We start from the raw sequence: 27,962 nt of genomic DNA, 5'->3' as shown, positions 1-27,962 counted from the left end.
CTTCTCCTTCTCCTCGCTTGTGCAGGTGTCTCCATAGCATAGGCTATCCATGGATATCTGCATGCAACCAAACACTGTGTGTGTGGCTCTGCCTTGGGCCTGAGTGCTAACCATCTTTAATATTGCAGCTTCATCAGCAAAGAGATCTTGACAATACGGGAAGCTGTGTGGCTAACAGACAACACATACAAATATGAAGATCTGGTCCGGATGATGGGGGAGATCATCTCTGCCCTGGAAGGCAAGATAAGGGTAAGTTTGGAAAACCAAGGGGGTGGGATGCTTACCTTCCTGGCTGTCCTTTGCTAAGTTATGGAGAGTTGCTATTACTGAGTGGTGAGATGTGGATCCTTCTTCCGCTTCTCTGTAGACTAGGCATGTTGTTTTGGGTGTTACTGGTTTCCTCTGAACCAGCATCCTTTGCTGCTTTGGTGACTGGGTTCTTCATTTGGGTGAGATGTTTGAGGATTGTTTGTATGTAATTCTGTACCTACAAGTACTTGATGTGATTGCACTGTAGGAAGTTAAATTTAACCCCCTTGGGACCAAGTCCAGAGATCTCATGCATTCCTGCCTTAGTGTCTGGGAAACATCTTGATACCACCGGGGTAATAAGAAGCCATGAAAAGGGATGGTCATCTGGGAACAATTCCATTCTGTGTTTGGTGCTTCGTTGTGTCGGAGTTTTGCCAAACTCTGTGTTCTCCCTTATGTGTTAGATTCCTACTGTTGTGGATTACAAAGAAGTGCTACTGACCATAATCCCTCTGGAGAGGCGAACGCTTCACCTGTACAGCTTTATCTGTGAACTCTCACTATTGAACACAGGTCTCTGTGTGTATTCCCCTGCCAATCTGGCTGCTGCAGCACTACTACTGGCTAAGATACTGCACAGGCAAGGTAAGGAACAGGTTGCTGCTAATCATTTCATAACTGGACCTGCAGGAACTGCAATGTAGCATGTTCATCCATGCTGTCCCTCTGGATAGCAATCTTTCTGCTTTAGCACCAAGGTATCTACTTGTGCCAGCTTGCCTCAGTCATGTTAAAGATAAGACGCTTCAGAAGGATGGGGTGGGCTTGGTCCTTTTCTCCAGTAATTGCTGTGTCGAGCTCAAGCGTTATCACAAGACTTGGGTTTAAGAAATGCCCACAGAATTTTTACTAGCGATGCTACGGACTAGATTACACAGCTAGGAATCTCTCTAGTTCTGGCACCTGCAGCTGTTGTTGGAGCCCGACAATTGATTCTGAATTTCAGATGGATTATCTGCTGGCATGATCTTATGTAAGATCTGCTTTATTTCTGCAGTATGGAGTTTTAGGTGCTAATGTACTTATTCCCTTCTCCAGCACATCCTTGGAACAGCCAGCTGTCTGAATGCACTGGATTCTCTCTTGAAGACCTGATACCCTGTGTGCTAAGCCTACACCAAAAATGGTATAACCTTCAGAACCTTTCTAAGTAGCTCTGGGGTTGTGGGGGAGAGGAGTGTTTGGCATCCAGCTGTTACAGACCCACAGCATAAATCTTAATAATAAAGTTTTGCTAATTAATTACTGTCTCGGAACTAAGGAGGTGACATTGGAGAGTATATGCCTCACTCCCCACAGCACGGGAGAGGTTGAGAGACCTACTGCTGTTGCTCCAATTTAGTACCAGCCCTAGCGTTCTCTGAATAGTGCCCTGGATTCTAGGGGGTGTGCTTCTCATTACCAGCAGTCTCAGCCTGCCAAGTCTCCCGATTCTCAAGGCTGGGACTTGCTTGTCAGCAAATTCAGGAAGATCCGCAGCAAGGCTGGAAGCTCATCTCCGAAGGTGTCTCAAGACCCAGATCCCACTCCCTGCTGCAGACCTGACCAAGTGGCAAGGAGAGGAAGGGGGATGGTCCTTTAAGCAGTCTCAGGCCCAGCTACCAGTCCTGCTAGTCAGCTTCCCTGCTGATGAAGCACAGTTGGTTTGTGTCAAGGTTCCTTCCCCACTCTGAACTCTAGGGTACAGATGTGGGGACCTGCATGAAAACCTCCTAAGCTTATTCTTACCAGCTTAGGTTAAAACTTCCCCAAGGTACAAATTATTTTACCCTTTGCCCTTGGACTTCCACTGCCACCACCAAACGTTTATCTGGGTTTATTTATTAGGAAAGCATTGTTTGGAAACATCTTTCCCCCCCAAATCATCCCAACCCTTGCACTTCCTGGGGAAGGTTTGGTAAAAATCCTCACCAATTTGCATAGGTGACCACAGACCCAAACCCTTGGATCTTAAGAACAACGAAAAAACATTCAGTTTCTGAAAAGAAGGATTTTAATAGAAGTAAAAAGTAAAAAAGAATCACCTCTGTAAAATCAGGATGGTAAATACCTTACAGGGTAATTAGATTCAAAACATAGAGAATCCCTCTAGGCAAAACCTTAAGTTACAAAAAGACCCCAAAACAGGAATATCCATTCTATTCAGCACAGCTTAATTTCTCAGCCATTTAAGGAAATCAGAATCTAACGCATATCTAGCTAGATTACTTACTAAGTTCTAAGACTCATTCCTGTTCTGTCCCTAGCAAAAGTATCACACAGACAGACAGACCCTTTTCTTTTCTCCCTCTTCCCAGCTTTTGAAAGTATCTTGTCTCCTCATTGGTCATTTTGGTCAGGTGCCAGCGAGGATATCCTAGCTTCTTAACCCTTTACATGTGAAAGGATTTTTCCTCTGGGCAGGAGGGATTTTAAAGGTGTTTACCCTTCCCTTTATATTTATGACAGTTTGTCACACCAGAACTGAGGGGAAACATCCTCCAGAGCCATAAAAGAAGGGAGGAATGTTTTTAGGTCAGCAAGTTCTATGAACTGTGTCCTTTCCAATGTGCTCTTGTAACACCTGTGCTGTGATTTTCTTTCTTCCTAGTTTCCATGATGATGTCCCAAAGGATTATAGGCAGGTGGTGTTGACTGCTGTGAAACAACGATTTGAAGATGAGCGTTATGAAGAAATTGGCAAGGAAAAGGTGGGGAGTAGCCTTACTGTTCTGCTCTCCATTCTTTAGTGGCAAGCACTTTAAGCAGAGCGACCAGTGTAGCAGGCTATCCAGTATTCTGAAAAGTAACAAGTTCAAATTAAAAATCCCAAAGGGAAGATGAAGAGAGTACACTGCTAGCGCAGTGGCGTTAGCATCACGCACCCTGTGGGGATACAAGTTGCACAGTTGGGCTGTAAATGCCAAGGAGCAGTTCAAGACATATTTATCCTAGAGAAAGTATCAGGCATTTTTGGTTGTTGGGAGGGCACTGCTGTAGTTGTCTGACTAGGTTGTCTTGTTGTTTAGGTGATGAGTTATAGCCAGCTCTGTTCACTGTTAGGAGTGAAACAGGAGGACCCAGAGCCCAGTCCCTTACACACAAGTGCTGAGGAAATTCAGACTTTCCTTAGCTCTCCCTCTGGAAAGAGAACTAAAAGGCAAGTAAAACTAAGCTCTGTTCTGTGTACTCTCTCTCCTATGTTTGCAGCCACTGGACATGGATGATTCAGTATGGAGTTCTCATGGGCATCTGACAGGGGGTCTTTTGCCTCCCTAAAATATCAATTGTGTGCAAATCACTGAGTGGGATTTTTACCCACTTCCCTGTTCTGAGCTGCCATTCTCTATGGACTCAATCAGTCCTTCCCCAGTCACCTTAACTCTGCTTAGCCTCTTCCCCTGGATGGCTGGAAGGGAAAGTTTGGGTTTCATGCCATGTTTTGCTGGCCAAACCAAATGACCAGTTGTATCTTTAGTATTCGCTGAAAGAGTTGAGTGAGGCAAATGGTCAGAGACTAGCCTGTTTCCTGATTCAGGATGATTTCCTCCATATATATGCTGAGTGAGTAACCTCTGAGTTTCCCTGCAACAGGAGAAGAGAAGACAGCATTCAGGAAGATAGGGGCAGCTTTGTGACTACACCCACAGCTGAACTATCCACGCAGGAGGAAAGCCTTCTGGACAACTTCCTGGACTGGAGCTTGGACTCCTGCTCGGGTTATGAAGGAGATCAGGAAAGTGAAGGGGAGAGAGAGGGAGATGGTAAGTAGTGTGTTTTTTCTTCTTTGATTACAATAGAGAGAGACTGCATTTTCCCATCTGCAGCTTAACAAAGTCAGGTTACTCTTGCTAGAAAAGTGCAAACTCTTTCAGAGGGACAGCAGTCACTGAAAGAACGTCCCTTTTCTATTGTACCATGGCGATTATCTTTACACCACATCCTGTAACAGCAAAAGTTTCTTGATAGATGCCAAAATCTCCTTGTCCATTTGCAATGCTGCAAAATGTTTGGGCACAAGACTTGGAGAGCTCTTATTCACAGATTCATAGATATTAAGGTCAGAAGGGACCATTATGATCATCTAGTCTGACCTCCTGTACAACGCAGGCCACAGAATCTCACCCACCCACTCCTGCGAAAAACCTCTCACCTATGTCTGAGCTATTGAAGTCCTCAAATCGTGGTTTAAAGACTTCAAGGAGCAGAGACTCCTCCAGCAAGTGACCTGTGCCCCATGCCACAGAGGAAGGCAAAAAACCTCCAGGGCCTCTTCCAATCTGCCCTGGAGGAAAATTCCTTCCTGACCCCAAATATGGCGATCAGCTAAACCCTGAGCATATGGGCAAGATTCACCAGCCAGATACCCAGGAAAGAATTCTCTGTAGTAACTCAGATCCCACCCCATCTAACATCCCATCACAAGCCATTGGGCCTATTTACCATGAATATTTAAAGATCAATTAATTGCCAAAATCATGTTATCCCATCATACCATCTCCTCCATAAACTTATCGAGTTTAATCTTAGAGCCAGATAGGTCTTTTGCCCCCACTGCTTCCCTTGGAAGGCTATTCCAAAACTTCACTCCTCTGATGGTTAGAAACCTTCATCTAATTTCAAGTCTAAACTTCCCATTGACCAGTTTATATCCATTTGTTCTTGTGTCCGCATTTGTACTGAGCTTAAATAATTCCTCTCCCGCTCCAGTATTTATCCCTCTGATATATTTATAGAGAGCAATCATATCTCCCCTCAACCTTCTTTTGGTTAGGCTAAACAAGCCAAGCTCCTTGAGTCTCCTTTCATAAGACAGGTTTTCCATTCCTCGGATCATCCTAGTAGCCCTTCTCTGTACCTGTTCCAGTTTGAATTCATCCTTCTTAAACATGGGAGACCAGAACTGCACACAGTATTCCAGGTGAGGTCTCACCAGTGCCTTGTATAATGGTACTAAAACCTCCATATCCCTACTGGAAATACCTCGCCTGATGCATCCCAAGACCGCATTAGCTTTTTTCACTGCCATATCACATTGGCGGCTCATAGTCATCCTATGATCAACCAATACTCCAAGGTCCTTCTCCTCCTTCTTACTTCTAATTGATGCGACCCCAGCTTATAACTAAAATTCTTGTTGTTAATCCCTAAATGCGTAACTTTACACTTCTCACTATTAAATTTCATCCTATTACTATTACTCTAGTTTACAAGGTCATCCAAATCTTCCTGTATGATTTCCCGGTCCTTCTCTCAATTGGCAATACCTCCCAGCTTTGTATCCTCTGCAAACTTTATTAGCGCACTCCCACTTTTTGTGCCGAGGTCAGTAATAAAAAGATTAAATAAGATTGGTCCCAAAACTGATCCCTGAGGAACTCCATTGGTAACCCTCCAGCCTTTTGACAGTTCACCTTTCAGTAGGACCCGCTGTAGTCTCCCTGTTAATCATTTCCTTATCCACCTTTCAATTTTCCTATTGATCCCCATCTTTTCCAATTTAACTAATAATTCCGCATGTGGCACAGTATCAAACGCTTTACTGAAATCTAGGTAAATTAGATCCACTGCGTTTCCTTTGTCTAAAAAAATCTGTTCCTTTCTCAAAGAAGGAGATCAAGTTGGTTTGGCACGATCTACCTTTTGTAAAACTATGTTGTATTTTGCCCCAATTACCATTGACCTCAAAGTCCTTAACTACTTTCTCCCTCAACATTTTTTCCAAGACCTTGCATACTACAGATATCAAACTAACAGGCCTGTAGTTACCCAGATCACGTTTTTTTCCTTTCTTAAAAATAGGAACTATGTTAGCAATTTTCCAATCATATGGTACAACCCCTGAGTTTACAGATTCATTAAAAATTCTTGCTAATGGGCTTGCAATTTCATGTGCCAATTCCTTTAATATTCTTGGATGAAGATTATCTGGGCCCCTCCATTTAGTCCCATTAAGATGTTTGAGTTTCGCTTCTACCTCAGATATGGTAATATCTACCTCCATATCCTCATTCCCATTTGTCATGCTACCATTATCCCTAAGATCCTCTTTAGCTTTATTAAAGACTGAGGCAAAATATTTGTTTAGATATTGGGCCATGCCTAGATTATCCTTGACCTCCACTCCATCCTCAGTGTTTAGCGGTCCCACTTCTTTTTCTTTGTTTCCTTCTTATTTATATGGCTCAATGGCTGCAGACTCTGGAATGTAGAAAATGGCAGACAGGATTACTGAGTATTGTCTGTACTGCTGTGAGGTAGGAGTGCTCCCAGATAGCACTGGGCACTTTGAATCAATTGGTGAGTGAAGGAGAGTCCTCATGGCTTCATATTAAGGGATTTTGCTGTTCTCATAATCCAGGAAAAGCTATTGAAGGAATCTGGCTGTAGCCAGCTATGTGGCGGAGCACTGTCCACACTGCAGCCTTTCCTGTTTTGTTTTGTTAGTGCTGAGCCTTAAAGCTTTTTATACCATGTCCCCTGTACAAACAACTGTTAGAACATACCTGTGGAATGGGGAGGAGTCCCCACTTTACACAAGGGAGAAATCAGAGCTTGTGTGTTAACTTCCTCTGTGGCTTTAGAGAAAGTTAATTGCCCAGGATTAGAGATCTTGAGTTCCTGGCTCTGACTTCTGTGCTCTCACTACACTGCTGCTCAGGTAGATCCAAATCACTGTTCTATATCTTCCTCTAGTGACTGCTCCCAGTGGAGTCCTGGATGTAACTGTGGTCTATATGGATCCAGCAGAGCACTGCTGTCAGGATTCCAGTGATGAAGACAGCCTAGCTGCGGAATGGCCTGGACAGGATGTACTAGCCAGGAAGCCTGAGCAGCCAGATGCTGAGAAACAGCGGCTTGCTGGTCACGGTCGAAAAGAACCCACACTAGAAGCCACCTCAGGCTATTCCTCTGTCCACAGTGCCAGTCCTACTTCCTCTGTAGATGGCAGCTTTGGAGCACCGATCAAAACTACCTCAGCACTGTCTCTGGGCAGGGCCGTGAACAAAGGGCCATACCTGCCTCACTACTTGAAATCACATTTACAATCTGTCCGGCCCAGGTCCACTGAGGGCAAGTGTGAGAGAAGGCAAGTCAAACGGAAAAATGTGGCCGAGCATAGTGAAGAAGAGAGGATGAACTTGGGCTTCTTGAGCCTCTGATTTCAGTGCTGTTTACTTTCATTTCAGAGGGCTCTGGGAAGCAGTATTTTGGTATAGTCTTGCAGGGAAGGTAGCAAGTAATTGTCAGTGTCAGACGGCCCATGCCAATCATGCTCTGCAAGCTCCATTTCATGCTTCTGTGGCTTAGTGCTGAGCTACCTTGTTTCTTGGTAGCTGCTTTTTAAAATGTTCCCTATAGTCTGATCCTATGCAAATTAAGAACCCCATCTGGTCTTGAGCACATGTCAGGAAAACCCAGAACCCTTGTGTGCTACCCAAAGCCATCTTGATTTTACCTGCAATGCATTGCCCGGTGGGTAGCCGATTCCTCCACAGAGGAAGAAGGGGAAAAAATAAAACTCTGCTGCTATGACCTGTTTTTCCCCATACACGGTCGTAATCTAGGGAAAACTCTCGAGGGAACCTGGCTGTAGCCAGCCATGAGGTGGAGCACTGTCAACGCTGCAGCCTCTCCTGTTTGTTTTATTAGTGCTGTCTGAAGACTCCCTTAACAGGTTATTTGTGCCTGAAGCTAAGGCAGGGTGTTAGTTCACTCCCAGCTGGTGCCCCTCTTACTTTCTCTGGACATTAACTACACTGCACTAGAGTATATTCTGGAGCCAAGCAAAGGGTGGTAGTGGTAAGTGGGGATACTTACTCTAACAGACTGGAGCTTTTAAATGTCCCTTCTCTGGGGCAGGCTCTAGGCCTTATTCTCCTTCCATTAGTCCTACACTGCTGGAGCTCCAGTCAGCTCACTCTCACTTACAGAGCTGTCAGTCAGACCCTCCCTCTAGCTCCATGTGTTTCTTCAAGTGAAGAACATCCTATCTGTGCCTTACCACTTCACTGCCTTTTGCCTTTAGTTACAGCACCACTGGTACAATCTGCAAGAACTCAGTCCCAGTGTCACTTTTGTGTTCTGTCCATATTGCAGTTTGTCTTCCTTGCTATTCTTCCAAAATGGCCTGCAATAGAGCCTGATTCTACTTTCCTGTTTGCTTCCTCTGTCCTAGTATTCAAAATAAATTCAATGTAGCAATAGCAAATAACCCTTCTACATGAAGCCCTATCTTAGATACCTCTCCATGACATCCCAGTCAGCAAGGAAGAGCTGGTGTCTTTCCCACAATCCTGGATAAAGGATTCCATGCCTTATACAGTCTGTGGAAGTTGTACAAGAAGAGCAAAAGCCCTAAGAAGCTGAGGGACTAGAGGCTACTTTACCCACTGACTTAGTTGTTACCAGAGGGGCTGACCCTCTAGAACAGGTGGTGAGAACATACATGGTACAAGATTTCTGGCAGCTGTTTGTCATGCTTGGCATCTGATAACACTGGAACTATACTCCCTGTTTACCTTCCTTTGTTGAGAAATTGTGGCAGAGACACTGACCGTTCACATACAGTGTAGTGACTTTTGTATAAAACAATTTTTTTATACTTGTCTGTGTTATTTTAAAAAACAGGGGTAGTGCTTGTGTCTGGTAAAGGAGCTGATTGTAAAGGGGTTGTGATGGGAGAAAATTGTCTAACAGTCACATGCCTTGAGGCATAGAAAGGTGAAGTGACTTACTTAAGGTGTTACAAAGTCACTGGCAGAAGCCTCAATGCAAGTCTGTCACCTGTTACTAGATAGCTGTTGGTTATAGCTGATCCATTGTCTCTGCAACTGAGACCATTACAGAACAGATATTAGCAGCTGCAAACAGTGGCTTATTTTCTACAGCTACCAGCTTGAGCATTGACGGATTGAAAAGCACCGGTTTATCAAGCAAGCTGCTATTGTCACTTTCACAAGCTGGATTTGAGAATACTGCATCTCCAGGAAGCACATTACTTACAAAGCCTGGCTTCTTCCAGATCTTGAGCTGCTCTCCTAGAACTAGCCTGACTGACAGGTGGATCATAAAGCTGGAACGTAGAGAAGCAGGGTTTCTAAGACACTTTCCCTCATCTGTCAAGGTGCAGTGGAACTGGTTTAATTTCTAGTCTGTAACTGTAAATAACCTCACCCTCCTTGTGTAACAGCTAGTCATCTATAAGCCTATGAATATCTGCTACAACTCCTGACTCTTATACTTTCTCTATCCCTCCATAGTAACCTACTAAAAAAAAAAAGCTACAATGTTAGAAATTATCTGGAAAAGGTTGACAAAGCTGGTGCTTACACTGACTCAGCATGTAGAAACCTAGCTTTACACCTTCCCCAGGAGCCCACCTCCTCCATAGTGGTTAAGTGCTTAAATACTTTTGGGGATCTGGGCCAAAAATCAGTAGCCAGGCTTCTATTAAGGCTCTTCCAACCACCTAGACAAATGGAAAACAAGTAGATTTTAGCATGCACCTCTATCCCTGCAGAACATCAAAGCCTAAGCCCATTGCATTAGCAATTCTGATCACAATGGGAAGGAGTGAATCAACTCTGAAGTCAGAAGTGGGGACTCTGACTGGCACTGAGATGGCCTTTTAGGGGCATTTGTGGTGTCCAGCTGCACCTAGCCTTGCAGCAGTTACACCTACAAGCAGAAAGGCTACAACTTAGTAAAAAAACAAACAGCTTAAGGGATGGTGGGAGAAAAAATCATGGAGCAGGTCCTCAAGGAATCAATTCTGAAGCACTTAGAGGAAAGTGATCAGGAACAGTCAGCATGGATTCACCAAGGGCAAGTCATGCCTGACTAATCTAATTGCCTTCTATGACGAGATAACTGGCTCTGTGGATGAGGGGAAAGTGGTGGATGTGTTGTTCCTTGACTTTAGCAAAGCTTTTGACACAGTCTCCCACAGTATTCTTGCCAGCAAGTTAAAGAAGTAGGGGCTGGATGAATGGACTATAAGGTGGATAGAAAGTTGGCTAGATTGTCGGGCTCAACAGGTAGTGATCAATGGCTCCATGTCTAGTTGGCAGTCGGTATCAAGTGGAGTGCCCTAAGGGTTAGTCCTGGAGACAGTTTTGTTCCAATATCTTCATAAATGATCTGGAGGATGGTATGGATTGCACCCTCAGCAAGTTTGCAGATGACACTAAATTGGGGGGAGAGGTAGATACGCTGGAAGGTAGGGATAGGATACAGAGGGCCCTAAACAAATTAGAGGATTGGGCCAAAAGAAATCTGAGGTTCAACAAGGACAAGTGCAGAGTTCTGCACTTAGGACGGAAGAATCCCATGCACTGCTACAGACTAGGGACCGAATGGCTCAGCAGCAGTTTTGCAGAGAAGGACCTAGGGGTGACAGTGGATGAGAAGCTGGATATGAGTCAACAGTGTGCCCTTGTTGCCAAGAAGGCCAGTGGCATTTTGGGATGTATACGTAGGGGCATTGCTAGCAGATCAAGGGATGTGATCGTTCCCCCCTATTCGACATTGGTGAGGCCTCATCTGGAGTACTATGTCCAGTTTTGGGCTCCACACTACAACAAGGATGTGGAAAAATTGGAAAACATCCAGTGGAGGGCAACAAAAATGATGAGGGGACTGGATCACATGACTTATGAGGAGAGGCTGAGGGAACTGGGATTATTTAGTCTGCGGAAGAGAAGAATGAGGGGGGATTTGATAGCTGCTTTCAACTACTTGAAAGGGGGTTCCAAAGAAGATGGATCTAGACTGTCCTCAGTGGTAGCTGATGACAGAACAAGGAGTATTGGTCTCAAGTTGCAGTGGGGGAGGTTTAGGTTGGATATTAGGAAAAACTTTTTCACGAGGAGGGTGGTGAAACACTGGAATGTGTTACCTAGGGAGGTGGTGGAATCTCCTTCCTTAGATATTTTTAAGGTCAGGCTTGACAAAGCCCTGGCTGGGATGATTTAGTTGGGGATTGGTCCTGCTTTGAGCAGGGGGTTGGACTAAATGACCTCCTGAGGTCCCTTCCAACCCTAAGATTCTATGTGACCCTCATGCACTTCTACACAGGTGGATTTCTTGTGACCCTGTTAAATACCTTTGGCTCCTTCCTCTATAGGGAATGAGGAAAGGCTTTTGACCCCAGCTCTCTTATGTAGGCAGTAGTACTATGCTATATGTATTGGTCCTACTTAAGTCTGCTTTTGAAATTGCCCTGGCCTATGCCCATAGGGCTAAAAGCTGAATCCGTTAGTAGTAAGTTCACATAAGGAATTCTTAGCAGGGAAAATGCAGACTAGAACTATACCAAATAACTGTGCAGCTTATAGCTCAAAGGAGCATTATGTTAATGACTCTCACATGAAAATGGCATGTATCTGACCTCATGGGGAGCCAGCCTGCATTGTTTCTGAGCAAGGGTAACAGCGCAAAGATAAACATCAAACTGCATGAAAAACCTAGCTTCCTTATCTCAAAGGGGTGCAGATGAGCCCCAGCAAGGCTAACTGACTTGCTCATGGTCTCAGAGCTCGTCAGGCAAATCCAAAAACTTTTCAGGTCTCTGCTCTTACTTGCCCATATTTCCTCCTGTATGGCTCCTGAGCATCTGCCCCCCGTAACAATGTTACAAATTAAATCTCTTGTAGAAAAATAAGGTAGCAAAGGCCAGTCACAGTAGGCTTCCCTACTGGGTCACAGCTGGTGCCTGGCTCCATCTTCCACAAGGCAGTGTCAATCCAGCCTTGGAGGAATGTTGGCTTGAGCAGAGGTTGAAAAATGAGGAGGGTTTTATTAACAGGCCCCCTCTGTGCTGCAGGCATCCAGGCCATTGCTGCAGGAATCTTTACTCAGCTTATTGAACAGAGGGGAAAATTTCATGACTCACACACTTGGTGCTTTGTACATAACTGGCTACTACAATTCCCTTCCAATTACTTTTCAGGGAAGACAACCTACTCTTGTGGTTTGAGCATGAGGACACATGAGTTCTATTTCCAGCTCTGTCCCTGCCTGTGAGCTTAGCCAAGTTACTTCACCTGTGTGTCTCCACTTCCTCATCTGGAAGCATGCCCTCATTGGTAAAGTGCTTTCAGGTCTGATGAAAAGGCAAGGTCGATGCCACGTAGGATTTAAATAAAGAGCCTACGCTCCCTGGATCAACACAGAAAACAGAGCCTTGGGATCCATCCACAAAGCATTTATTACAAAACAAGCAGTGTTTAGTAGGCAGGATACAAACATTTAAAATCCCTGATTTCTTTTCTGTTCACCAGGCTCAGTCTGTCCCCCTATGGCAACACTCCCAGTTGCTAGGTAGTTCCAAACAGTGGTTGGGGCAGCCATCTGCCAAGCAGGAGTTTAGTCTTCATGTTAGCTGGAGCTCATTAAGCTACAGCACTGGCTCAGAAGTCAGCTTTCTAAAAATCACTGTAAAAGCCCTAAAAACAATCCCTCTCAAACCCCCAAGGAATTCTAGAACAGGTGTACAATGAAGGACAGCAGGAGCCGGCTGCCCCAGAGCAGGGCCCTTCCAATAGGTTAAACCTCTCACAGTTTTAGTCAGTTTCTTGAGATCTGAAAAGCCACAAAGAAAAACATAAATCGGGATGGAGCATGACCAGCCCCTTCTACTCTGTTACTCAGTGCCAGTGCTGTTGGCAGTGCCACCTGGAGCCAATTTACTTGGGTCTGACTCTAAGCTGAGACAAGGGCCAAGTCTCCATGTGAATTCATTAGATTGTGCTAGGGCTGAATTTGGATCAATACCTTGGTGGCTACCAACAAATTTTACAGCTTCCAGGGTGGGAAGAGAGATTTTAGCCAGCACAGATTTAGGTGGACTTGACCACCCGTGTGCTGCCTGCTCTAGCAAGACCACATCCTCTGCCCACCTTAGATCCCAAGGTGATGGACGCCACAGAGAGACCAAAGGGCAAAAGTAGGGCTGGTCCTACTGATGTGGGCGTAGACTAGCCATGGGAGCCTCTGAAGGTGGCAAGTTGCCAGAACTCAGCAAAACTAGAGCTACACCTATGCCTCCAGGGAGGGGACGGCGTGAGTGTCCACTGCTCAGTCAGTGTCCCTGAGAAAGCGAAGCGCCTGCTTCGATGGATGAACGTGGCGTGAGGCTGGGCAGCTCTCTACCAAAAGGCTGGGCACATCTTCATTCCTCCTACCCAGAAAGGGCTCTGACAACAGTCTGTCTGTGAGCCGCAGGGACAAAGAGAGAGGCAAAGCCAATCTGGCCAGGTTAGGCACATTTAGCATCAAAGAACAGTGCCACAAATTCTGATCTTGCCCCAGCCTTTGGGAACAGCCAGCCAACTAGCTCCCCTTGTACTGAGCAGTGACCCTCAGGACATCTTACCCTTTCAGAACTGCTGAGTTCCCCAGTGATGATAAATGGGAACAGTGTTAGGGGGAGAGACCTGAGGCCAGCATGTGAGGCTCCCCAGCCGGGAGGAAGCAGGGTGGGACATCACTCTTCCTGATAGGAAGTCCTATTCCCTGCTGCCAGAAACTTTCCTTGAACCCACATGCATGTTCTCCACGAGACCCCACACCCACTCTCAACACAACTGGAGATGGGGAGGATACTGATCACAAAGAGGTCGGAGGGAGGGGCAGGGTGCTTGAGTGGGGAAGGAGGGCTGAGGAATGGAAAATGAGCACCCTCGGTGCTCTAAGAGTTAACACAGGCCCCACTGGAGTGGTCAGAGTCCCTTAAGCCCTCCTTCTAGAGCTTCACACCCAGTGCAGAGAGAAGCCTCCTCCCTGCTGATCATGTTAGACTCACATGTGGAGGGGAGATCTGATAACAAGGCTGTGGTCACCACTGCCAGCTGAAGTAACCTGGGGCTGGGGGGAGGGGTGTGTGTGTGTGTGACTGTGCTCCCCCAACCTGCTACCCCCATAGAAAGTGCCTTACCTAAGGCACCACCTTGAGATTCACCGAGTCATAAGCCGAAGTTCTCCTCATCTCCAGCGGCTTCCCCAAGAACTTTCGCAGTGCCTTGTAGTCTGGCTCCTCTTCAAAGGCCAAGGCCATTGCTTGCTGCAGGTAGCTGTGCAGGGCATCTGCAAAGTGGTACAGACACTCACAGGAATGGCTATGGTTCTCCAGAGCAGCAGCCCCAGCATTCACTCCCTGCGTAGCTAAGCCAGATGCTAAACAACACTTCCGCAGGGGCTTTTCCCAACAGACCCCTCCCCTGCACTGATGGGGGAACTCGGGCCCAGAGAGGGAAGCACTTTGCCTAAGGTCACCCAATGAGTCAGCAGCAGAACTGGGACTAGAACCAAGGTCTCCCTGTTCCCACTCACTTGCTTTAATCCCTGGCCAGCATCCCACTGTAGCAAGGCTCAGAATCACCACCTCATGCTGCATGGATCACCCTCATTCCAGCTGGATGCAGAGCAAGGAGAAAAACTGGATCCATGGGGGAACCTGAGAGTGGGCTATGTCACCCCGCACAGATATCAGAAATCTTTCTGAAGCTCCCACAGCCTCCCTGGGCAGGATCTACAAGGGCATCTCTCGCAGTCAAGGCTACTAGTTCATGAGCAGACTGGCATTGCAGCAAAGGGTTTAGAATGACTATGGTCAGACACAGCTCTTCAGCTGAGACTGCATGGGGGAGACAGCCCAGTTTCTAGCTTCAGTGAACAACCAGCCCTCACACACAGTGACCCACTAGGTCCCACAGCCACACTCAGTATAAGTCCATACCTGGAGCTGGTTTTTGGCCGAAGCACAGTCGCAGAAGCCCGACCACGTCTGTTTTGTACCTACAGCATTTAGCACACACTCAATGCCAGTAAACAAGAAAGAAGGGACCGAGCGCTTGAACAAACTGCCCCCAGCGATGGGGACAGGTGAAAGCCATGCATGATGACCAGCTCAACTCAAACCCTCCAGCCCGTTTCACCCTCACAGTGATTTCAGGGTGGATTCTGCTCCCACTGCGGTCAAGAGGAGTTTGGCCAGCTACTTCCATGGGAGGCAGCACTTCCAGTTACAGATTTCAGACACCCCAAGATCTGTACCAGGACTATTGAGTTCCCCATTAGTTCTGAACCCCCTTCCCTCACTGCTTTCCTCCCGCAGGCCCTCAGAATGGTAGGCAGGGTCCCCAACCCCAGGGCTCACCTCTCTTTCTGCTCCATGACCTTGTGCACATCAGCCAGCTCGTCAGTCCAGGGCAGGAAGCCACACAACCACTTCACCATGCAGTAGCCCAGAGACTGCAGGTCACTCCGGCGAGATGGTCCTGATGGGAAAGTGAGAGAAACCCAGCAGCTCAGGAAACACAGTGAGAAAAGCAGAGTTTGGGAGTAATACCCAAAAAGGCCTGGTTCAAGGGGGTCCCTCCCCGCAAGGGGACAGCATAGAACCGAGCTCTGGAAAGCACACGGCTGAACAGCAGGAAACATTTCCTAGTGGAGTGGCCTAGTGATTAGAGTCAGAATTCCTGGGTTTTCATCCCAGCTCAGCCACCAATTCACTGCAACTTTGGGAGCGCCTCTTCACCTCTTTGTGCCTCAGCTCTTCTTCAAGTGATGGTCCCTATTATATTCACTGAGGGTTACACATGTGCGGCAGGCGCCCAGAGTCGCAGAATCTGAAGTAGCATCCGTTGGTCCACACATGCGCCCTGACTCACCTCAGGCTTCTATCCTAGGTGATAAAGGGTGGGGCAGACCAGCCAACCAAGTCTCCAGTTTCTTCTCACCGCTGTGTGGTCCAGGTCAGAACCCGCAATGTCCTCATCTCTGACGAGCAGGTTGAGATGCACAAGCATCTCATGGAGATAGCCATGAGACCACAACTGGACACAGGCTGGGGAACCCGCCCCCGTACATTGGCCTGAATCAGCGAGAAATGCACTCTGCCAAGCTTTACAGACACCCATTAAACCAGCACCCACTGTCCTGGATTTCCACTCCCCTCCATGGCTGGGTTACCACGACCTCGCATGGAATGGAAACATTCTCCCACCATGTCACGCTCCTGCCTGAGTCACTTGGCGACTGTGGAAGTAGCAGAGCAGCTGCATAGGAGGAGGGAGCAGCTGGCTGACCAGAGAGGAAGCCGTTACCAAAAGCTAATGGAAGAACAGTGAAGGGGAAGGATACAGGCAGAGGGCGCCCCAGGCAAGCAGGGATGGCAGGGGAGGAGAGCTGTCACAGTCTCGCCAACCCATCAGGGACTGCAGTCTCACCAGCTCCCCTGTGCCCATCCAGGCTGATGAACTCAATGGTGCCCTCATGAGGAGTCCTTCTGCCTTCACGCTGAGCCACGTGCTTTCCTCCCGGGCAGTATCGGAATGCAGAGCAGTAACCCGCCAGGGTGACCTAGGAGAGAGAGAGAGAGAGAGAGACTGTGAAATGTCTTCCTGGGCGACCACGCAAGGGGAAGGAGGAGAGTGCTGCTGCTCTGGGAGAACCCGGGAGCCCCTCACCTCCCAACGTCCCCTCTCCAGTTTAAGAGATCCCACCCCTTCTCCCTGCACCACCCCTTAAGATGCAGAGACTGAAGGGAGCCCAAATTCTTTCCCTGGGGGGTGAACACGTTGGGTACAGTGACCCTTGCAATGCTGCACACAGCGCCTGCTATGGGGCTGCACTGACACAGGGTGCAGCCAGGAATCAACCCTCCCCTCCATACGAGAATGCTCTGGCTAGGGCATTGCCCCACTTCTCCTGCTACCTCCCTCTGCTCCTACTGTTCTCACTTCCTACCTCTGCAAGGTCGTCTGGGTTCACATAGATGTTCTCTGCTGTGATGTCCCCGTGCACATACTCGTTTCCATGGATGTACTCCAGGGAGTCTAGCTAGGGGCAGAACAGGAGACGTCACACTCACGCACAGCCCTTCAGCATCCCCAGTGAGCTCTGAGCTAGAGCATCTTCCCCAGGCTCGTGGCAGCTGGGAGACTAAGGAGCAGGCTAACTGCACAGCCTCTTCCACTCTCTGCTTTTCACATGTTGGGAGGTACCTGAGAAATTCAGGGGGGTCCCAATCACTCTGTCTCCCAATTTCCTTGGGGTAGAACATTAATAGACCCATAAGTTCATCACAAACCGCCCCAACCAGCCCCATGCTCAAGCACAATGTTATACTATTCAGAGACTGGAGCCCGGCTCAGTCTGCTGTACCTGATCTTTAAAGGTGCTTAGCAAAAGTTGCTCTCGCCCATTGACTTCAGTGGGATCTGTGGGTGCTCAGTGCTTCAGGAAGTTACTCTAGTAAGTTTGAGCCATTTCACTGTGCTCTTTTGTGCATGTGTTTAGAAAGTAAGTTGTGAAGTTTCCTTAAAATTTCCCTGGAGGCAATGCACAAGCAGCAGCTGCACAGGAATCACCCATGACACACTGGTCCCAGCCTTGGCCTGCACTGGAACTAACATCCTTGCAAAGGCCAGAGAGAATCCAGCTCTGAACGACCCCCAAAAGGATCGGCCTGCCACATACCACCCTGATGGCGATCTGGAAAACTGGTTTTTCTGTCAGAAGGTTCGTGCCATCGTTCAGGATTGACTGAAGGGTTCGTCCTAACTCAGGGAACACCAGAAACCTGTGAGAGAGGAGATAAGAGCACGTTGAACTTGGTCAGCACCTGTCATGGGAGGGTCTCAAAGCTTATTTGGGTAGCTCAGCTACCAATCTTGACCTGAACTGTTTTCCCTTACTCTCTAGTTTAACAAAGACACAGCTTCCCTCGTATTTGACAACAGAACCTGTTTGTGGAGAGGAGAGGGAGAGACACTGGCAGGTCAGCATTCCCTCTGAAGTATTATCGACTCATTACCACATTCCCTTCCACACAGAGCTCACAGGCCAAGACAGGCAAGGGGGAAGGGACAGCAGAAAGGAGGATTCCTGGGAGGAGGAGGTGAAAGAGAGAGAAGTCACTATGTGCACAGGGAGCAGGAGAGTGTTCCAAGCCTTAGCAGCAGCATGAAAGAAGATGCAAAGGCAAGAGTGGAAGAAGGGGAGGCTAGGAGAGCGAATGGCAGGAAGCAGACAGCAGTGGGGTAATCTGAGTAGCACTATGATGCAGGAAGCCAATGAAGGTCAGCACAGCGAGAGGGGAAAAGGATTTTACCTGCTACAGTTTGGAGAGACTAACTGGGAGGAGAGACAAGGAGGCCCAGGAAGCCGGGGTTACAGTAATCAGATGAGAGAGGGCCAATGCACAGACAGTGGGTCAGTAGCTGGTGGGGTGAGGGTTGGGGGACAGAAAAGGGTGGTATTGTGAGAGAGAAGAGAGAGGCTGCAGCAAGAGCCTGGCAGTGGGGATCGAGGAGATAAAGAGGATAGTGGAGTCCTGGGAAGGAGGAAACTCCCCAGCTGTCCCCATCTGGCAGCTTGCAGTCCTGCCTTACCTGTAGTTACTCTCATGGAGACCAAAGCCAACGCAATTTGGGATCCCCAGCAAAGGCACCGAGTGCATCCTCTTCCACTTATCCACTAGGAGGGAGACAACAGGACAGATGGGCACGGCTTTGCCATGCTGCTGGCTAAGGAACTCTGCAAACAGTGAGGGCACCCCCACCCCAGCACTTTTCCTTCCTCCCACAGATACAGACCCTCTGCACTGGGCAATTGAGAGTTCAAGGCTCATCCTGTCACCTGAGCTGCCCCCATAAAAGTCAGAGTAGCAGGCAATCAGACGTAATAGTAAAAGCTCAGCGGCAGGCAGCAGGAGTTACAGGAAGGGTAGGATGAGGGGATCGGGGTGTGGGGATGCCAAATCCAGGCCAGGAAAGGGGGAGAGGTGTGGGATGCTACAGCCCTAGGTATTCTGAGAAGGGGAATGGCATGGACACCTATGTCCCACATATAAGGGAGGTGGGAATCACAAAGGCGCAGGTTTGACCTGGATCCCTACTCCTCAGATGTCATGCCCTGACTGGAGTACCCCAGGCTCAGCTAGCTGGACAGAGAGCAGCTCTGCACAGCCAGGGTTGATGGAACAGCTACGGGATGGGCTCCAGTCAACCCCAGAGGGGTCAGGGTGCACAGTTAAACAGCTGTCAGTGAGACAGAGACAACTCTACAGCAGGGGAACTCCTCTGAGCGCAGCAAGGAAAAACACCGAGCTGGGAATGGGAAGGTGCTGCCCAACAGACACCCTGAGGTTTCCCGCTCCTGGGAGAGTCATTTCTAAACACACTGGTTAGCACTCAGCACTCTTTGAGGCACAGGTCAGACAATGATTTGAGTCACCTGAGTCTTGCCTTTGGAGTGTCTCCTAGCAGATGCACAGGGAACCCAACCATCCAGGAATGGCACTTACCTGTGATTTTCTTTGCCGCTCGCTGCAGGAAGATCTGCTCGTTGTACAGCCTGCCATCTTTGGTGTCCTGAGGGTTGGGAGGAGAGAGAGACGAAGCTGCACTGTTTTACCTTCAGCGATGTGCTGCGTCAGTATCACCACCACGTCCATTTACTAGGGAGAGTGTGGGTGTAAAAATCCTGCCCTAGCCCTTCTCACCTATGGATCTCACAGTACTGCACTGAGGGGGCTAAGGAGAGGGGGAGTCACCCAGGAGGTAAGTGGCAGAGCTAAGAACAGAACATGGTCTCCTGCCTCTCAGTCCAGTGCCCCATCTACTGAACCACGCCACCTCCCACTATCTATACAGCACAGCTAACCCAAGCACGGGAAGGCCTCAGGACAGACAGCTCAAGTGCTACTGCTCAGTGCTCTCTGCAGGTAACTAAGTGCTCCAGAGAATGAAGACAGCCCCCTAAACTGGTCGGAACTGTGCGATCCTGCAGCTCTTTCTGGGGTTGGAGCCTTCCAGTGGAGGAGCTTACTGAAGTTTGGTTCTATGAGTTTCCTCAGGCCATTCAGGGCTGGTGGAAGGAGCCAGGTGACAACCTTGAAGGTGAAACTCTAATTGTCCACAGCAGGGGCAAGGCCGTGTGAGATAACATGGGAATTCTAACAACAGGAGCTGCACTGAACCCTGAGAAAGGCCACCCCCCTGTAGTTCAACCTGCCAAGAAGTACCAGAAATATGGCAAGGAAGCTTGTTCTCATGCCACTTCCTGCCCCTGAGAAGCTGCAGACAAATGTCTGGGTGCTGTACTGAGCCACAAACCCTCTGGGGTTCCCAGAACACCTTCTTGCACGTGGACGGATACATGCTGGTATGTATTTGGTATTGCTCTTTTGCCACTGCAGTTCCCTAATGGCCTGAATGTATTGTCCAGAAGCTGCAGGATGCCACATGCTAGCTTAGGAGAGACATCACAGAGTGGGAGAGGTGATAATTTCAGATCCACTGACCCAGTTTGATATCATTAGCCCCACCCACACGTGGTGAGTAGTGCTGTTAATCGGCAGCTGGCAGGTGGTGCAGATTAACGAACTGCAGAATTCTTTCAGTACCTCCCCACCAAGAAGAAAAGGAGTACTTGTGGCACCTTAGAGACTAACCAATTTATTAGAGCATAAGCTTTCGTGAGCTACAGCTCACTTCCTCAGATGAAGGAAGTGAGCTGTAGCTCACGAAAGCTTATGCTCTAATAAATTGGTTAGTCTCTAAGGTGCCACAAGTACTCCTTTTCTTTTTGCGAATACAGACTAACACAGCTGTTACTCTGATCCCCACCAAGAGTATTTTGGCTGGTGGAATGTGTATTGAACCTGTCCTGCTTTCTGAATCCTCAACACCCACAACTAAGACCTTGTGTCCATGAACAAAAACAGTGTCCTACCATATCCCAGAATCCTTTGCCACTGCAAAGGGAGGAATTTGGGCTGTAGAAACAATGCAGTGTCAGGGCAGATGGGGTGGGTAGTGCTGGCATGGGACGGGACTGCTGAATGGGAGAGTTGGTACTGCTCTATAGTACTGTCAACACACAGAGATGAAGGTTTCCTGGCAATCTACACATTCTTTGTGGTGTTAAACATTTCTCATTAACCCTTCATTGGAGAAGTCTCCCCAGTAATGTTTTCCTCTGCACCTTTTAACTCGTTCTTCCCTGGCACAGTTCCAGTGACACTATTCCAGTGACTAAGTGGGCACATTCTTCCTAAAACCCCTCTTTCCTAGGATTCATCCCTGGGTTTTGCTAATAACAATTTCTAAATCCCATTAACCAGAAAAGCCAAGGCAGACACAGGACAGTGACCTGGATACCACTCTGGCTCATGCAGTGTCAAGCACAGTCAACGAAATTCCAATTGCAGACTATTTATGATTGGGAATGATGCCAGTTCTGGAAAGCCCAGCTGAACTGGCAGATGCCGGGGAGCTGTCACAGGGTAACTAATTTAGATCAATCAGCATTTGACTTTATAAACTCATTCTGGCATCAGAGAGGTAACAGATACAGAAGAGCTCAGTGTTAGATCTACAGTCACTTTTCAGACTACAGAGTGTTCAGTACTTCTGGGGACAAAAAACAACACAAAACACACGCACGCCAAGAGTTTTAAATAACACTTTCTAGAGTTTTGTTGTTGTTAACCTTTACAAAACAGGCTTAAAGAAGATTCTATGACATATACTAAATTTATAAACAAAGGGGACAAACTCTACCCTCATTTACAACCAGGAAATCGACAGGACAGCAGAGGTGTAACAGAGGGTAGAATTTAGCTTTGTAATATAAAGGGCAGCCACTTTGGGGTGGCTTTTTTAAATCTTTAGATCTGTTTTCCTTACAGCTTTGCTCACTGCTATTTATTAAGGGCCTCCTGATCCAGCTTCCATTGAAGTCTAAGTAAGACTCCCCAGGGAGTTGTACGGGGTCTTTAACCTATGCAGTTTATTTCCTCATTTCTCTGACTAACTTCACCTGCAACAACAAAGACAATTATGCTAGTTAACACTGTGAAATCTTATGGAGAATAAGACTAGAGGGAACCATTATGATCTGAGCTTCTGCATTCTACCACTCCTTTCACCATGGTACCAGCAGTGCTGGTAGGTCAGACCAAAGGGCCCCATACATGGAACAGACCAGAACTCACAAGTTTGAGAGAGTATCTTTGCCTTTGAGGGCAGGCTCCAGATGCTGACTGTGCTGTGGAAGGATGGAACAAATGAGGTTACAGGTGCACAGGACAAAAGTACTTGCAGTGCTAGCTGCTCAGAAACTAGTGCAAGAGTGGCTTGAGTCTCAGTTATCCTCTGCCTCCCTCACCTTGGGACTGTGAAAATACCATCTGTGGAGGCCTCTTTGCAAGTGGCTGCATGACAATACCCACCTTGCTTCAGAGTTATAAGACCTTTGTCTCAACTCTCTCCAGACACTGCTAAAGCAACAAACACTGGAGCACCTAGGCATGGCTGTAGTATCAAGGGACTCTGCTCTTTAAACCTGGTATGTAAATAAAATGATTCATCAATACCAGGAGAAAGATGTGCCACAGTCTTTGACAAAACACAAATATAGAAAACTGTGTAAGATCCCAAGCTAATGAGAGAGCTGCCAAAGGTGCATGTTATCCTCTCCTAGGGACAGGAAATGGATCAATGGCTTTCAACCCTTTAATGCTGTCCCTTTCCACATAAGAAGAGTATGGGACATCTATGGCCTCCTCCAAGGCTCAGAACCTGTTCTTTCCATTTGTGTGTGAGGTGGGTGGAACAGGGATGCTCTAAAATGGAGGGAAGAATTAATAGTCTAACCCTCAGCTTTTAAATACTACCACTACCCAGACATATGCTGGGTAGAATGTTGGATGCATTTCCAGCATCCTTTGCACAGGGCATCTCTTTGGAAGACCTGCTACAGGCAGAGCAAAGGATTCTGGGGGTATGGGCCTACGAGGGCACTTCAGGTGCTTGCTGCACTGTACATGGCAATCAGGGAGTCTGCTGAACTGATAGAGTCTGAGGAGGCAGGATCAGGATGGGGAAGGGCAGCTAAATCCCTTATTTACCTAAGATATGAATTCACCGGTGACCAGCTCTGTCTTCAAACTGGGAAGTGTCAGCAAGAGGCTTCAATTATGATCTCTTTCAAGAAGCAGTTCCCCCTCTCTTCACATCCCCTGAGGGATCCTCCCCAGTAGACTGAACTTTCAGCATGCCACAAGAAGAGAGGAAGGGAGGGCTACTCTTCCTCTACTCCCCACCCTATATACTCATCATCCTCCCTCAGACGGCATCCCAGCATGAGATTGCACAGCACCTTCATACATCAGCCCACACTCGCTCTGGTTCAAAAGCTTCCCCAGTTTCCACTGCTTGCTGTTCTGGTCGGTCAGGATCTTGCCCTCTGGGAGAGGTGCCACGGAGGTGGACTTGAGCCGCCGGGGAGATCGGGGACTGACCTTTGCTTTGAAGAGGACACAAAAGCAGGGCTCTGATCAGATAACAGGGCACTACAGACAGAGTGAGTCCTGCTGCTCTCCAGCACACCACAGCTCAGATTCCAACCAGAGACATTGTGATAATACCACCCCAGCCTGATAGAGCTCCCCATCTCTCGCTCCCAGACACTTCACCCTGCTCCTGCAGTGAGGCCCTGGGTTTCATGTATTCTCCTTCCAGCAGTGGACAATCAAACATCTCTTGTAACCCATCCACACCACCCTGTACTTCAGTCAGGAGGTAGGGAAGGGACATGATGGCAGGATGAACAAGCCACCTCTCTAGTGCTCCAGTGCTACCTTAAGTGCCATGAAGTAGCTGTCTGCCCCACCCCCACATGAGCACAGCAGTGGTGAGGAACACCCCAGCTCTCACCCTTGGATGCCACCTTGGTGCTTGGGGAAGCAGCTGGTGGGCTCCAAGCCTTCTCTTCAGTCGAAGTGGAAGCTAGCATTTTCTCAGAAGACATCCACTCTACTGTTTCTCTTGCTGGAGTCGGCTCATCCTGCCTCAGGGCTGAACGATTAAAGAAACAAACCCTCACAATGCCATCCATGGTATTCCAATGATTGTCGATCATAACACTCCGCACTTACAGCGCCTTCCATTCATGGGGCTCAAAGCCCTTTTAGGTGAAACACCTCACACCCACACCACAAAACAGGTCGGTGCTGTTAGCCCCATTTTACAGATGGAGAAACTGAGGCACAGATGAAGTCACATAGTGAGCCTGTGGCAGAGCTGGTTCAGAACCCAGGAGTCCTGGGACTCTACTCCTCAGGTCAGATTGCATTCACTCCCTTCCACTGCACTGCCATCAAAGACAACAATTTTGCATACCCTAAAGCAAGCAATAAGAGGATCTATTCAGACAGACATGTACTTGGTATGCCAATGCTCCACTACTTCTTGTAATCAGGAGGGTTTGGCTAATCCAGAATCTCTATCCAAAGAGGCTGCTGTTTAACCCAGTCTTACCTACCTTTCAGAGAGGACAAAGAGGCATCTGGAGTGAGTTGCATTGGCTCCTCATCTTCTTCTTTAGGCAGCTTATACCCACAGACAGGGCAGAAATGAAATGCTGTCTCTACCTTCTGGCCACACTGCGGGCAAAAGTTGATCATTCTGAAAAACAAACCAAGGCAAAGCAGGGTGGAGAGGGACAGGTGTCAGAGCTGAAGTGAGAAGTCAACTTTTCAAAGGTTTTTTTGGTGTTTTGGTGGCTGCGTCTCTGGAGAAAGAGGTTTACTAAGAGGAGACGTCCATTCACCCACCATCAGAGGCTCTCAGTATGCATATTATTGTAAGAGCAAACGTGTAATTAACTGAGCTGCAAAGATCAGGAAAATGAGGCGCACAGAGATTAAATGATTTAAAGACCACACAGTGAATCAGTGGCAGAGAGATGATGGGAACCCAGGAGTCCTCATTCCAGCCACTAGATAATGCTGCAAGTGGAGTCTCCAAACTAGCGCTGGGACAGCAGAACTGGGAAAGCATCTGCCTTTATCAACATCACTATTATCAACCTCAACAGCAAGTGAGACAGTTTCTGCACCACCTGGGGAAGGAGTCCCAATGCAGCTGTGTTTGCTAGGTCCTAGCATGCACTCTGCCTCTCTGCCCCTCACCTATCCATCTGGGCAATGCTTAAATGGTCACTAAAGCTCCCAAAGGTAGCAGGTAACTTGCTAACTGAATCTTTCTTTTCCTACTGCAGGGAAATCCTTTAGTGGGTGTGAACGCTGGGGAATAGGAGGGCACTGGGAACAGGCAGGACTCCCAGTATGGTATTTGTGGAGAAGTCACAGCAAGACCCTGGGTCCCATGATGAATTGCCAGGATTACAGCAGCACTGCTACAGAGCAGGGAGTAGCACCAGAGGATGGGGAAGAGGTTAGGTCCAGGCCAACACCCTCAAGAGACAATAGGGCTGCAAAACCAAGTCTTACACTGGGCCTTTCATCTGCCCGGCTGGGCCCATAGATAAACCCAAAGCAGTGTCATAAACACTGCAGGCCCCATTACCCAGCCAGCCCCCCTGGATTCCTGCCCAGCCCCAAAGCCCCCATCACCCAGAGGCACTCCTGCCCCAGAGACTCTGTCCAGCCCCACATTACCCCGAAGCCAGTGGTGAGCTGGAGCCAGTTCGTGGGAACCGGTTGTTAAATTTAGAAGCCCAAGGGCTTCTAAATTTAACACCAGCCAAAAGTGGCTCCTTAGGTGCCGACTCCATGAGTGCTCCAGGGCTGGAGCACCCATGGGGAAAATTTGGTGGGTGCAGAGCTCCCCGCCCCGCGCCAGCCCCCAGCTCACCTCCGCTCCGCCTCCTCCACTGAACGCGCCGCCCCGCTCTGCTTCTCCGCCCCCCCGTCTTCCCGTGAATCAGCTGTTTGCATGGGAAGCCGGGGGGCTGAGAGGCAAGTGGCGGCTTCGCACTCAGGCCCAGGGAGGCGAAGGTGAGCTGGGGGGCGCGAGGAGTTCTGCCCGCGCCAGAGCAGGTTACCCGGGGGGCATGCAGGGGAACCGCTCCCTGCCCCAGCTCACCTCCGCCACCCTGGGCCTGAGCGCAAAGCTGCCGCCTGCTTCTCAGCCCTCCCTGGCTTCCCACACGAACAGCTGATTCGCAGGAAGCTGGGGGGAGGGGGGAGAAGCAGAGCGGGGTGGCGCGTTCAGGGAAGGAAGTGGAGGCGGAGCGGTGGCGAGCTGGGGCCGGGCGCAGGGAGCTGCCTGTGGGAGCTCTGCACCCACCAAATTTTCCCTGTGGGTGCTCCAGCCCTGGAGCACCCACAGTGTCGTCACCTAAGGTGCCACTTTTGATGTGATCAGTGGGGGGAGCGGCTGCTTCACTATCCCGCCCCTAGGAACCAGAGGGACCTGCCGGATGCTTCCTGGGAGCTGCCCCAGGTAAGCACCGCTGGGACTCCCCACCTCGCCCTCCGGCAGGTGCCTCTGGCTCTTAGGGGCAGGGTGGGCACCCACTACGGTGGCCCACGAGACCCTCCTGCCTGGCTCTGGGGGCAGTCAGGGGATAGGGGTGGATGGGGCATGAGTCCCGGAGGTGTGTGTGTGTGTCAAGGAATGCGGGTGGTTGGATGGGGCAGGATTCCCGGGGGGACGGGGTGGGCAACGACCCCCTCGTGGGGTGAGGCGGGAACCGGGTTGTTAAGATTTTGGCAGCTCATCACTGCCTGTAGCCCCCACCCGACATCTGTCTAGCTCTGCATCTCCTGTCACCCAGAGTCACCCGCTGCCCGTCCCTATAACCAAACCGCCCTCTGGTGGCCCTGCCCAGCACTCCCACCACCCTGGGCTCCTACCTAGCTCTGTAGCCCCACACCCTGACCTACCAGGACCCTGGACAGCTCCCATCACCCTGGGGTGCCCCCTGTCCCACATCACCATCAGACACCTACCCATCCCATCCCGCCCCCAAGCACCTGCCCATTCCCCTTGGTGCCCCCATCCCGCCCCCAAGCACCTGCCCATTCCCCTTGGTGCCCCCATCCCGCCCCCAAGCACCTGCCCATTCCCCTTGGTGCCCCCATCCCGCCCCCAAGCACCTGCCCATTCCCCTTGGTGCCCCCATCCCGCCCCCAAGCACCTGCCCATTCCCCTTGGTGCCCCCATCCCGCCCCCAAGCACCTGCCCATTCCCCTTGGTGCCCCCATCCCGCCCCCAAGCACCTGCCCATTCCCCAGGGTTCCCCCCATCCCGCCATAGGCACCTGCCCGGCCCCGCGGCCTAGGAGCGGGTCTGGGGCCCTACCCGTGCGCTCCCCGCTTCCGGGCCGGGCAGCTCGCCTCTCCCCGGCGCCAGGGACTGGGCCGGCCCGGCCTGGGCACACCGCGGTGGGCCGCTGCAGCCGGGCCGGGCCGGGCCGCGGGGATCGCTCGGCGCCCAGCGCCCGCCGGCCCGGTGCCCACCAGCAGCGGCAACCTCCTGCCGCCTCGGCCGCGTCTCCCCATGGCCGCCGCTGCCCCGCCCCGCCCGCCGCCTCCGCCTCCGCCGGCCCCTCTGACCTCAGCGGCGTCTCGGGCTCAGCTCCAGCGCGGGCGGGGCTTGCACGGGCAGCCTGGCTGCGGGGCCTCACGCCTTTGCCCTGCAAGCCGGAGCTTTGCGCCGGGACTTGCAAAGCCAAGAGCAAGATGCTGGCCCTCCTGTTCGTGGGGGAGGGGAACAAAGGGGGATCGTCACGTGACCCGCGCGTACCCCAAGGATCAGGCACTGGAGGGCAAGTGGCAAGCCCCTAGCTGCCCTGATTCGTAAGCAAGTCTCACGAGTTCGGAGGCCTGACGCACGGTTTGCAGTGCT

At 49.6% G+C, this 27,962-nt stretch overlaps 2 protein-coding genes across 11 annotated transcripts in view; one reads left to right on the top strand and one right to left on the bottom strand.

The window, feature by feature from the left end:
* CCNF (cyclin F) overlaps positions 1 to 18,865 on the top strand; it is a 29,232-nt gene extending 10,367 nt beyond the window's left edge. For 3 of the 7 annotated variants that reach the window (XM_073362880.1, XM_073362883.1, XM_073362882.1), the window contains 7 exons: positions 129 to 252; positions 720 to 900; positions 1,354 to 1,441; positions 2,906 to 3,005; positions 3,324 to 3,454; positions 3,889 to 4,058; positions 6,991 to 9,159. In XM_073362880.1, the coding sequence (XP_073218981.1) occupies positions 129 to 252; positions 720 to 900; positions 1,354 to 1,441; positions 2,906 to 3,005; positions 3,324 to 3,454; positions 3,889 to 4,058; positions 6,991 to 7,457 (1,261 nt within the window). In that variant the 3' untranslated portion in view covers positions 7,458 to 9,159. Of the gene's footprint in view, positions 1 to 128; positions 253 to 719; positions 901 to 1,353; positions 1,442 to 2,905; positions 3,006 to 3,323; positions 3,455 to 3,888; positions 4,059 to 6,990; positions 9,161 to 9,185; positions 9,640 to 12,247; positions 12,655 to 18,003 lie in introns of those variants that run through there. The other 4 variants (XM_073362885.1, XM_073362884.1, XM_073362881.1 and 1 more) reach the window with 4 other exon arrangements.
* VRK3 (VRK serine/threonine kinase 3) lies at positions 12,487 to 27,661 on the bottom strand. 4 transcript variants are annotated; one of them, XM_073362886.1, is made up of 14 exons: positions 27,417 to 27,661; positions 24,631 to 24,773; positions 24,024 to 24,164; positions 23,467 to 23,613; positions 22,301 to 22,353; positions 19,607 to 19,673; positions 18,693 to 18,777; positions 17,779 to 17,881; positions 17,047 to 17,139; positions 16,527 to 16,659; positions 15,455 to 15,575; positions 15,035 to 15,093; positions 14,234 to 14,382; positions 12,487 to 12,879 (listed from the first exon to the last, which is right to left on the bottom strand). In XM_073362886.1, the coding sequence occupies exons 1-13, from the start codon at positions 27,614 to 27,616 to the stop codon at positions 14,234 to 14,236; spliced, it is 1,494 nt and encodes a 497-aa protein (XP_073218987.1). In that variant the 5' UTR covers positions 27,617 to 27,661; the 3' UTR covers positions 12,487 to 12,879. The 4 variants fall into 4 exon arrangements, with proteins under 4 accessions (XP_073218987.1, XP_073218990.1, XP_073218988.1 ...); XM_073362889.1 differs by having other exon boundaries at positions 27,376 to 27,437; XM_073362887.1 differs by lacking the exon at positions 27,417 to 27,661 and adding an exon at positions 25,965 to 26,169.
* Positions 27,662 to 27,962: the final 301 nt, after the last annotated feature.

This window comes from Lepidochelys kempii, chromosome 10 (assembly GCF_965140265.1).
Source record: "Lepidochelys kempii isolate rLepKem1 chromosome 10, rLepKem1.hap2, whole genome shotgun sequence".
Lineage (NCBI taxonomy): Eukaryota > Metazoa > Chordata > Testudines > Cheloniidae > Lepidochelys > Lepidochelys kempii.
Note: the sequence above shows the minus strand (reverse complement) of the source record. Positions and strands in the feature narration are given on the sequence as shown.

Coding starts and splice junctions, on each gene's coding strand:
- VRK3 (XM_073362886.1), bottom strand. CDS start 27,616: ATGGGGAGACGCGGCCGAGGCGGCAGGAGGTTGCCGCTGCTGGTGGGC. Junction 22,354..23,466: donor GTGTGGGCTGATGTATGAAG/GTGCTGTGCAAT, acceptor ATCCTTCCACAG/CACAGTCAGCATCTGGAGCC. Junction 15,576..16,526: donor GGATGGGCACAGGGGAGCTG/GTGAGACTGCAG, acceptor CTTTCCCATCAG/GACCATCTCGCCGGAGTGAC.